We start from the raw sequence: 12,066 nt of genomic DNA on the forward strand, positions 1-12,066 counted from the left end.
CGACTCTTACACGTGCAAGCGCACACACAAAGCTCAACTATAGCAATAATTCCTTCTCGGAGTGGATGGGCATTACAGTTATATAGGATCCGCACACTTTGAGAATGATGATGCATATATCGAAAGCACAAAAAGCTCAATTATGGCAAATTAGTAATAATTATCTCATGTAAAGGATATTTGTCTCTCACAATGTGTGAACCTCGCAGTGGGACCGTAACAATGTGAGAGATGCATGAAATACCTTCTTCAACTATAGGCATCATCATCACAACATTACATATAAAGCAGAAAATTGTTGCAATGCCAAGTCCACTCTTTAATGCTTTACAAAACAGCATTCAATTTTCTCAAAATCTAACGGATTCGGAAATTTTGAACCGGATCAAATACAATTATAATCCACAAAGTCCACCAAAAAAAAAAAATGCAACATTTTCAATATAATAATAATTGCAATATTAATACTACAAACAATACTCGGTGTAGTTTAAAAAATAAAATCACGAAGCTAAAAATTGCGGACGGAACAATCCGGATAGCATAAAAGACCGTTTGGTTTCCTAGAAAATTCAGGAAAATCAAAGAAAAACTCATCTGAGTAGCACAAATCAACGAAATCTATGAATAAAACGGGAGAAAAATCAGTGATATAGACGGCTGAGATCTAATCTTAGATTCTTAGAAGGAGAGCTTACCAGCTTGAATTACTTCCTCATCTTCTAAATTCTCTTGCAGTGAGACTGAGAGTGACAACGAAAACGAGTGGGAAATTTTTATGAAAGGAGAAAAATATATGGGATTGGGTTTATGGGCTTTTTTCTGACCCAAGTGCTTAATGAGCCGATTATGTTATCAGTTGGGTATACTTTTGTATGCAACCCAAAATGTTGGGATTTCTTGGGCCAGCATAATGGGCTACATAGTATAGAAAGTAGAATCCAATTTTTTTTTTTGGTAAACAAGTAGAATCTAATGTGAAGCAGATAATTTTAATCTTCTCAATTCTTTTTCTTTTTTTTGGATGGGTTAATCTTCTCAAACCATACCGTTACACATCAATTAGTTATTTTATTTAGCAAAAGCATTTTTTTTAATAATTGTTCAGGATTGAAATTTTAATTGAATAATTCTAGTACTACACACTTTGCCACAATTGTCTTATGTGACAAACTGTAATCAGTTGTCTATCACTATCATATAGACTCACCATTTATCTTTATTCTCTACTACTCATAATTTACCATGTAAAATAGTTGTGGCAAAGTGTACTAGAATTTTTTGATTTTTGTTTTATGAGAAGCCACGTTTACTAGAATTATTCATTCTAAATACTAAATATACATTTATGCCAAGTTCCAATAGTAATATATTTGTGAAGCTAAGAACCTTAATTGATATCTTTCTATGCACAAAGTTCTTGGGGGTTTAAAGAAAAAAGATGAAAAATGTTTGAATTAGAAAGTTAGCAAATTAAAAGATGTATTTCAAAAAGACTTTCTTTAGTAATAATATTTCACTTCCTTGTTTTTCCCAAAAAAAAAAAAAAAGTTAGCATATTGTAACTAACTCAAAGAAAAAAAGAAAAGAAAAAAAGAGAGGAAAAAAGAAAAGAAGAAGCAATACTTGTGAAGGTCCAAATCAAAAATTATGATTAGGACTATTGGTCACTCGTTTTGGCAGGATGAGAGATTGAGAGTGCAATATCCACCCCAACAAAAAGCACCCTGGCTCTGCCAACGTCAAAACTTGAATCTAACTATTGGTTACTCGTTTGAAACAACCAAAGACTAACCATCTGTTTTGTGTTGTGTGCATTACATAGTGGGTAGAAACTATACAATCAAATAGAAAAATTCCTGGGATGATTCATGAATTTGAAATAGATCCATGGGAGTAAGGAGTTATTATTGAAAGATCTAAAACTAGAAATAAATCTTATAAATTTTATGAATATGGAATCATAGTCTAAAAAAGAAAATATAATCATGATCTAAAAGAAACGTATCCATTAGAAACATAGTATAAAAAAAAATGGATCGATTGATTCGTTCTAATTCATTGATTAAATCTTCTGGTTTAAAAAGGCAACTCAAGTTTCAGCAAAAAAAGAAAAAAGAAAACAAGAAAAAAAGGCAAGTCAAGTAGCGAAAGAAGACTCCACTGACTCAGCAATGTCAAGACTTGAATCTATCTAGTGGGTACAAGACCTAAAAAAGCAAGTCTTTTTTTTTTTAAGATAAAAAAGCAAGTCATGTGGGAAAAGAAGACTTTTTTTTTTTTTTTTTTTTTTTTAATGAAAACGTTAGCAGCTTTTTTGTTGATTTTTAGAACTTATAATCCCAACAGAATCTTTGAGAAGAGCCTCTTTAGCTATAATAATTAGGATAAATTCCACAAACCTATCTGAAATTTGTGATAATACCAATTAGATTCAAGACATTTTAAAGCCTCCCATTTTAATCCTCAAAAGACACTTTTGTCCCTAACTTGTTTTCTCTCTCTAATCTATCTCACGTTCATCTCCCCTTCTCTCTTCTCTCTCATATCTCTCTCTCAAAACCCACCGCCCAACAAACCCATATCCACCCACAGCCACTAGAAAAACCACTAACCACCACACTTATATCACCCACACCCACTCTGTCTCCATTAATCTCCTCTCTTTTCTCTGAGTTCTCTCTCAGATCTCTCCCTAAACCCAAATTTAAAAAAAAAAAAAAAAATACCCATTTCAAAAACCCATCTTCTTCATCTTTTTCTTGCTCGCCTAGGGAGAATCCGCCTTCTCTTTGGGAGCTAGACCGGTGTCGGATTCTCGGCTTGAGCCTCAGCAGCTCCTTTGGCAAGAAAACCTTCTCTCAGCTTTCTCCCTCTCACCCCCTAACTCTTCAACTCTCTTTGTCTCGTGATTTTGGGTGAAGGAGCAGTAACTGAGTAGTAGATCGGTGGGTTATGTTTTGGGTGGAAGTGGATTATGATTTTGGGTAGGTAAGTGGATTAAAATAAACTTTGTTGGTTTTTGGGTGGCACCGTGGCAATGGCAATGGTTCCATTCTGATGGTTGTGGGTGGTATGGTTTTGCTGGGAGGTGGTTTTCCTAGCCGGCTATGGTGTGGGTGATATGGGTTTGCTAGGCAATAGGTTTTCTAGGCAGCAGTGGGTGTGGGTGTGGGTGTGGGTGATGTAAGTGCATGTGGTGGTCAGTGGCTTTTCTAGTGGCTGTGAGTGATATGGGTTTGTTGGGCGGTGGGTTTTGAGAGAGAGATCTGAGAGAGAGAGAGAGAGAGAGAAGAGAGAAGGAAGAAAAGGAAGATTGGTATTATCCCTAAAGGGTAGGGATAAAATTGTCTTTTTGGACTAAATTGGTAGGTTTTAGAATGTTTTGAACTTAATTGGTATTATCACAAACCTCAGGTAGGATTGTGGAATTTACCCTAATAATTAATACATGATAAGCATGTTACAAAAGAAGATGTTGAGTTCAATTAGTGGTTTCATTGAAATGAAAGTTTTATCGGAATGAGCTGTGAAACATTACACGAAACATAATTGTGATTTTTTTCTAACCATTAAAAAAGAAAAGATTAAATTATAATTTGCACCCTCAAAATTTGTAATAATTTTGATTTTATCTCCGATTTAAAGTTTTGATCCAAATTTCAAACATTACAAATTATTTGGATTTTTTTTTTTCTTTTTGAGAGAGAGTGGTGTCTACTCCTAATGATAGCTCTATATTATCAGATCAAGACACTAATCAGTTTTTAGTGTAGATAGGGATTAAACCCCAAATCTCTTATTCAACTATTAAAGACTTTACCAGTTGAGTTAACTGGAACCTACATTTGGATTTTGCATTGTCAAGTTTCAAAACTTTTTTTTTTTTTTTAAAGAATCATAAAGTTTCAAAACTTAGATCCACAAAACTATGTCATTATTTTAAGTTGAGGTGACACTTAGCAGACACCTTATTATAGTGCATAAATAAAATTACTTAAATCCAAACGATATATAATATTACGGTGTGGATCCAAAATTTGAAAACTTAAGGGCAACCATTTTAATCACCCCAAATTTTAAAGATGAAAAAAATGTGATGATGTTTAAGATGACATATCACCCTTTCAATCATTATATTAAAAAATTTCTTTTCTTCTCTTTTTAACTCATTCTATTGGTTTTTTTTTTTTTTTTTTTGGGGGGGGGGGGGGGGGGTGGATGTGGGATCAATTACATCAATGTTTCCATAACAACCACTCAGTTTTTGTCTTTTTTAACCACTTCACATGAATCACATACCTCTTCAGGAGTGCATGGCTCTTACATACTGTGTCGAGCAAAGAAAACCAAGAAAATAAACCTTGTAAGATTACTTGAATAGTTGGTTGATACACCAATTGGAAAATCAATGAAAGTCCTTTCAGCTCTGTTTGTATACTCCTTACTCTCCTTCTTAAGAACCTCCTCTACACTAGACACCATCACTCCAAGTCAATCTATCAGAGATGGTGAGACTTTGGTTTCAGCTAGTGGAAGATATGAATTGGGATTCTTCAGCCCAGGTAGTTCGAAAAGCCGGTATGTGGGAATATGGTTCGGGGTATCTAATGACACAGTTGTGTGGGTAGCCAACAGAGAGATCCCCCTTAAAAATCACCTTGGAGTGCTCAAGGTTACCAACAGAGGAATTCTTGTCCTCCTTGATAGTACAAATACTTCTGTTTGGTCATCCAATATATCAAGAACTGCAGGGAATAAGATCAATAATCCAACTGCACAGCTCTTGGATTCAGGAAATCTTGTTGTGAAAGATGGAAATAATAGTGACCCAAAGAGTTTTTTGTGGCAGAGTTTTGATCATCCAAGCGACACATTACTACCAGATATGAAGATTGGATGGGACTCAGCCAGTGGTCTAGATAGGTATTTAACAGCATGGAAGAGCCCAGAAGATCCTGCTCAAGGTGAATTCTCAGGAGTACTAGATCGTCGAGGGCTCCCACAAGTAGTTTGTATGCAGGGAGACAAAATAAAGGGTAGACCAGGGTCCTGGAATGGCCTTTATTTTACAGGGAAGCCATGGTTAAGACCGAATCCGTTGTTCAAGTATGAATTCGTGTTGAATGAGAAAGCGGTCTATTATAATTATAAGCTCCTGAACAATTCGATTTTGTTAAGGTATGTGTTAAATTTTTTAGACAATTAGTAGTTTATCTTGATACTAATGTTTTTAATTTTTAATTTTTTATTATTGTTTAATAATTTGATAGTTACAACAAATGAGAGTATTGAATTCCCACAAACAATGTCACATGTGGGGTAGTAATTTTTAATTTTTAATTTTTTATAATTCAATAGTTACAACAATTTCGGAGGAATGGATTTGAATCCTGATTCTCCTTACAAAGAAAAGCAAACACAGTCACATGAGTGAGAGTGTTAAAATAATGATTAAATATTTTTTTTAATCTAATACATTAAGTATTTGCAACAATTGCTAATTCATCAAAATGAGAAAAATATAAATAATTAGTATAAACTTCTAACTTTTGAGAAATTTTGTTTTTTGAAGGTATGTGTTAAACTCATTAGGTAATGGGCTGGCATATAGATGGATGGCTCGCACACAAAGTTGGGATCTTTTAACTTCATACCAGTCAGATGAGTGTCAAAACTATGGCCACTGTGGTGCATACGCTAGCTGCAATATCAATGAGTCTCCTGTATGTGCATGCTTGAAAGGATTCATACCAAAATCTCCAAAAGACTGGAATTCAGCATATTGGTCTGGTGGGTGTGTTCGAGGTACTCCATTGGGGTGCAATAATGGAGACGGGTTCCTCAAGTACAAGGGGGTGAAATTGCCTGACACATCTTCTTCCTGGTTTGATAGGAACATGAATCTCAGGGAATGTGAAGAATTGTGTTTGAAAAATTGCTCATGCAGAGCATATGCAAATTTAGATATTAGGAATGGAGGAAGTGGTTGCTTGCTTTGGTTTGCTGACCTAGTTGATTTAGTTGTACTCCAAATGGGTGGGCAAGACCTTTATATACGTGTGGCCGCTTCAGAACTAGGTATCCTCTTTGCTTTTATTTTATTTTTTGAGTCATTTTATTTTTGAGTAATGCTATGAAGACAACACTTTTGACAACCATTTTTTAGCAACTACTGATATATTTTGTTGGGACTGGAATAATATTAATTTTCACCTATCGCCAAAAGTTTTGTAGCTCAACTCTCACATCTTATTATTTCCAACGAAGATATCCAAAGTTCAAATCCCTCCACCTATTATAACTATCTAATTATCAAAAAAAAAAAAAAAAATTGCTGTCACTTATGTCGACTACAAACAACATTTTTATTATGTTCCAATCATAATAAAATCATATTATATTATCATTTACAATATATATATATATATATATATATTTAAAAAGTCTAATAATTGTCCCAAGAGAATGTCCTTTACATTTCCAATCTTCATAATTTCTTTCTTCATGTGGCAATCTATAGGCATATTAAAATTATTTACATAATCTGCTCTCTAAGTAAGACTATTGCTGTTACCAAAGTTTCATAAAATGTCAACATTTTTTTACCATGCATCTTAGAAACTTACCATTAAAAGAAAAGAAAATTTATATGGCGTAAAATTCATAAGGCACATCATGAAGTAAAAAATATATAAACAAAAAGGAGGAAAGCTAATATGGTATATCCTACAGTAAAAAAATATTACTTTGTTGATTCTACTTTTGATCTTTCAGATCATATTGAGAAGAACAGGCACTTTGTCCAAAAATATCAAGTAATAATCATAGTCTGCAGTGCAATACTACTCACGGTAATGTTAACATTGGGGCTGGTCACATATGTGAGGAGGATGAAACTTAGAAAGGAAGGTAATTTATAAGACATGGATCCAATTCTGATATTTTCTTTTGCATGATATATAAGACATGGATTCTGATAATTTGCTTTTAACAATAGAATTGTTTCCTTTATTTGTGCTCAATGACTCCCTCACTGTTTCAGGAATCAATATAAGACGTCAAAATGATTATAATAATGAAGACAAAAAGGAAGATATGGAATTACCGATATTTGATCTAATAACCATATCTAATGCCACTGATAACTTTGCAAACAATAACAAGTTAGGAGAAGGTGGTTTTGGATCTGTCTACAAGGTAAATAACAACCTAACCAGTGGAACTATTTTCTTTTCCAAACATAACAGAACTTTTTTCCTTTTAGGGTACATTGCTTGGGGGGCAAGAAATAGCTGTAAAGAGACTTTCAAAGAATTCTGGACAAGGATTGAATGAGTTCAAAAATGAAGTTATATTAATTGCCAAACTTCAACACCGCAATCTTGTGAAGCTGCTCGGTTGTTGCATTCAAGAACAAGAAAAGTTGTTAATCTATGAATACATGCACAACAAAAGCTTGGACTCATTTATTTTTGGTTTGAACTTTGATCCTCATTATTGAATCAAGCACATTCATGTTTAGACATTTCATATTTTATTAAGGAATTATGTTATTGAGATTTTAGCCAGGTACATGTACTAACAACAATAGCAAAATTGACAGACCAATCGAAGAGTAGACTACTTGATTGGCGTATGCGCCACAAAATTATTGGTGGCATTGCTAGAGGGCTTCTTTACCTTCATGAAGACTCTAGATTGAGAATTATCCATAGAGATCTTAAAGCTAGCAATGTCCTACTAGATAATAATATGAACCCAAAAATTTCTGACTTTGGCCTTGCTAAAACATTTGGGGGAGATCAAACAGAGGCTGATACCAATAGAATTGTTGGAACATAGTGAGTATTCTTAAACTTCTTTTTATTAGTTTATGCTTGGAGATTTTTTTGACTTCTTTTTACTTTGCAGTGGTTATATGCCTCCTGAGTATGCCGGGTATGGACAAATCTCAGTGAAAACCGATGTTTTTAGTTTTGGAGTTTTATTATTAGAGATTGTGAGCGGGAAGAAGAACAAGGAATTGTGTAACTCTGGTCAATGTCTTAATCTTCTAGGACATGTAAGTATTAACATTGACATTTTACTTCTTTGGTGATATTAGGATATCTCCATTCAAAATGAATATATTTCATATTCCAAATTAAATATTACAAATTTAAAGGTATATTTAGTGTCACGTTACTAAAATTTTAAATGAAAGACACTTGTACAAAAAATATTATCCATGAAATGAACACTCCATTTAAAGTGAGTATTGACAAGTGAAAATCATTCAGTCATACAATGCTCATGTAATTCTAGTGTTCTAATAATATTTGGTTTTGGTTTTAGGCATGGAAACTATGGATTGAAGACAAGCCAACGGAGCTGATAGATGAATTCTTAGTCTTAGGTGACTCCTGCATTTTATCTGAAGTGTTACGATACATTCACGTGGGTTTGTTATGTGTACAACAAAGACCAGAAGATAGGCCAAACATGTCATCTGTGGTTCTAATGTTAAGCAGTGACAATTCATTGCCCAATCCAAGGCAGCCAGGTTTTGTTGCAGGAAAGACTCCACTTGGAGAAGATTCTTCATCAGGAAATCTTGAAATGCCTTCAATAAATGAAGTCACCATTACAGTGTTAGAAGCAAGATAGGATATCATCACTTGAGTCTTGAGAGAAAAACGATCAGTTTAATATCTTTTGTTTAGAGAGATAAAGCCTTAACAATTTACACCGAACGATATTATGTATGGAAAAATTTATGTGTTCCTTGTGAAGTAGTGTTCATTTTCGCTAAACCTAAGTCCAATTGTAAGGATGGAATTTGACACTTTTTCTCAGTGTTAGAGTCATATATATATATATATATATATTTTTTTTTTTTAAATGGGGACTTAAGCTAAATATATCAATAATTTTTAAATCCACAAAATAACACACGTATATTATTTATATTTAAAACATGTCTTTAACATGATTTATTGTATATATTAATTTTATGTATATAGAAGAAAATTTCATCATATCAGTTTTATGTAATTCAAATTATTCAATACAATAATTTTCGTTCATTAAGTCATGTGAAAGTATCCTTTAAATAATATTAATCACAGTTAATGTTCTTTGAATTACATTTTAAATCAAGGGTTTTTTTTGTTAGATAAATTAAATATTGCACATTAGAATATAATATAATAGTTTTAGAAAACATAAAATGTATACAAATAAAATGATAAATACCCATTTATATACCTCACCATAGTTTTTTATAAGATATTTTTAAAAAATGAAGGATTGTCCAAAGGCAAGCCTCCTTAAAGAATTACAAGCAAACAATATGATCCAAAAAAAATCAACAATGGAAGTACATGATGACCCCACCCCCTCGTCCCCCAATTCTAAGTACAATATCCAAACAAATATCTCAGGAAAAATTTTTGGAAGAGAGGAAGGAAAGCTATAAGGTGAAATGGGGTTTTATTGAAAAAGTGATGGAGAAATTAGGTTTCCCTGAAAATGGATTAATCTGATTATGCATTGTATTTCTATTGTTTCCTATTCAACACTAAATAATAGGGCCACTCATGGGTGCATAAACCCCTTATATATTTTCCTATTGTGTGTAGAAGGTTTTTCGAGGCTTATTAATGAAGCCTTACAAAACCAAATTCTTTGTGGAATCTCAATATGTCGAGGATGCCCGTATTCCACTCACATATTCTTTACAAATGATAACATACTATTCTGTAGGACGAGAGGCCAAGAGTACCAGAAGCTAAAGGAAATACTTGAGGTATATGAAGTTGCCTTGAGACAAAAGATCAACACTGATAAATCGTTGGTGTTTTTTAGTCATAACGCTCAAAAGAGAAAGGGGCGGGTGGAAAAGAAACTCATCGGATGGAAAGAGAAGTTATTATCCATGAGGGGAAGAGAAATCCTTATTTGAAGCAATTGCTCAGGTTGTGCCTACATACACCATGAGTTGATTCCAATTGCAAACAGGCCCATATACACATATATAAATGCTCTTCCCACACTGCAAAATCTATGAAGGAGGGGTATTGACACTAATGGGGTATTTCCTCTGTGATGAAGACTAATTTTTCTAAAAGTTTAAACTATTAGAATATGGTAAATTTAAACATTTAAACACACACTTCTAACACATGGCACACAAGTTAGTGCAACAACTTAAAAGTCCTCAAGGAACATGCAAATCTAGAAGGGCGCTAAACCACCATGCTTCACCTCTTATGACAAGATAGTTATAGATTTATTGTAATATGTTATCCGTATAGAGAGAAAGTATATCATGTATTCGCTACATGTAACCTCCCCTTTATAGTAGGTGGGTCCAATGATATAATTTTTGCTTTGTTTGGGCTTCTTTATTGTACTTATTTGGTTTTCAATTTGGAATGAAAATCACTGGTTTGTAATTAAGAAGAAAAAAGAAATAGAAAAAAAAGAAGAAAGAATATGATTATTATTTAATTGAAATTTAGGAGGGGAGGGAAAGACCAAATCGTATCTAATCACTAATGACCAAAGACGGTTGAAAGGCCTGAACCAAAGTCAAATCCGAGAAAACTCCAAAGACTAAAGAGACTTCTGAACAGTAATTACATGTCCTCAATCAGTGGTTTTAAAACTTTTATTTATCAGAAGGAAAAAAAAAAAAAAAAAAGTTGTTGTGATAGTCTTGTGAACGTCAGGCACAAGCAATCAATTAGAAAATATTTTATGGTATGACATATATAATGCCCCTTTATATTTGTGGATCTCATAAGCGTGAAACTCATCCAATTAGGTGTATCACACGTATTTAAGGCCTCTCACAAATGGGGATAAGGTGAACCCCATAAACATGAGACACACTCCTATAAGGGAGCACTATATATATCATTACATATTTACATATCAATTAGTTGTTTTATTTAGCAAAAGAAAGGAACATTTTTTTTATATATATAGTTGTTCAGATTGAAATTATAAAATCAAATTTCAGTAATACTTGTGAAGGTTCCAATCAATAAGGAATTATGATTAGGTCTGGGTGGTTTTGCAGGATGAGAGTGCAATATCGAACCCCAACAACAAACACACTTGAATCTAAGTATTGGTTACTGTTATGCTCGTTTGTTGCGGGCAAAGACTCATTACGAAAGCAAGTCAGGAAGGAAAAGAAGACTCGCCAATGTCGAAACTTGAATCTAAAAGTGGTTACCGCTACTTAAAATAATAATAAATAAATAAGAAAGAAGAAATAAAAATTATTGTTTGTTAGTTTGTGGCGAACAAAGACTTAAAAAAGCAAGTTAGGTAGGAAAAGAACTAAAGAAGACTTTTTTTTCTTCTTTTCCTTTTGTGAAAACAATAGCAGCTTTATTGATTGAAACTAATCTAAATGTAGCTAAGAGAAATGGTCCTCCACCCATATCCAAACAGAATCTCTCAACAGAGCCACTTTAGCTATAATACATGAGAAAGCATGTTACAAAAGAAGACTATTATTGCGTTCAATTAGTTGTTTCATTGAATAGAAAGTTTTATGGGAATGTGCTGTGGATCATACACGAAACATGATTCTGATTTTTTTTAATATTAAAAAAAAAAAATCAACCATATAAAGAAGAAAAGGTTAAATTATAATTTGCACCCTTAAAGTTTGGGATAATTAATTTTGATTTTATCCCATAAACATTTTTAAAATTTAGATTTGTATTTCTAATGTTGTATATCGTTTGGATTTAAATCTTTCCATTAATGCACTATAATGTGTTGTTCGTTAAATACCAACTAAGCTCAAAACAACGTCGTGTCATTTTTTCATTCAAAATTATGTTGTTTTAAAATTTTAATCACTAGTTTGCAATTTCAACACTTAAAGTATGGGGTAATTTAATTTTGCACCTGAAAATTTTAAAATTTAGATCCATATAATTATGTCATTTTAAGTTGAGGTAGCACTTAACAGCACATTATCATAGTGCATGGATCAAATTACTTAAATTCAAACGATATGTAATATTACGGGTGAATATCAACATTTTGAAACTTTAAGGG

At 32.9% G+C, this 12,066-nt stretch overlaps 2 protein-coding genes across 5 annotated transcripts in view; one reads left to right on the forward strand and one right to left on the reverse strand.

The window, feature by feature from the left end:
- Window positions 1–12,066, reverse strand: part of LOC126715870 (coatomer subunit delta-like) — a 99,551-nt gene that overhangs the window by 49,642 nt on the left and 37,843 nt on the right. The gene's annotated exons all lie outside the window — the stretch shown is intronic.
- On the forward strand, window positions 4,289–8,795 carry LOC126715867 (G-type lectin S-receptor-like serine/threonine-protein kinase At4g27290). Its single transcript, XM_050416694.1, has 8 exons — window positions 4,289–5,181; window positions 5,576–6,081; window positions 6,778–6,912; window positions 7,046–7,200; window positions 7,268–7,478; window positions 7,607–7,844; window positions 7,915–8,065; window positions 8,338–8,795. The coding sequence occupies exons 1-8, from the start codon at window positions 4,412–4,414 to the stop codon at window positions 8,647–8,649; spliced, it is 2,478 nt and encodes an 825-aa protein (XP_050272651.1). The 5' UTR covers window positions 4,289–4,411; the 3' UTR covers window positions 8,650–8,795.

The sequence above is a fragment of the Quercus robur genome, chromosome 2 (assembly GCF_932294415.1).
Source record: "Quercus robur chromosome 2, dhQueRobu3.1, whole genome shotgun sequence".
NCBI classification, from domain to species: Eukaryota; Viridiplantae; Streptophyta; class Magnoliopsida; order Fagales; family Fagaceae; genus Quercus; species Quercus robur.

Coding starts and splice junctions, on each gene's coding strand:
- LOC126715867 (XM_050416694.1), top strand. CDS start 4,412: ATGAAAGTCCTTTCAGCTCTGTTTGTATACTCCTTACTCTCCTTCTTA. Junction 7,845..7,914: donor AATAGAATTGTTGGAACATA/GTGAGTATTCTT, acceptor TTTACTTTGCAG/TGGTTATATGCCTCCTGAGT. Junction 8,066..8,337: donor GTCTTAATCTTCTAGGACAT/GTAAGTATTAAC, acceptor TTTTGGTTTTAG/GCATGGAAACTATGGATTGA.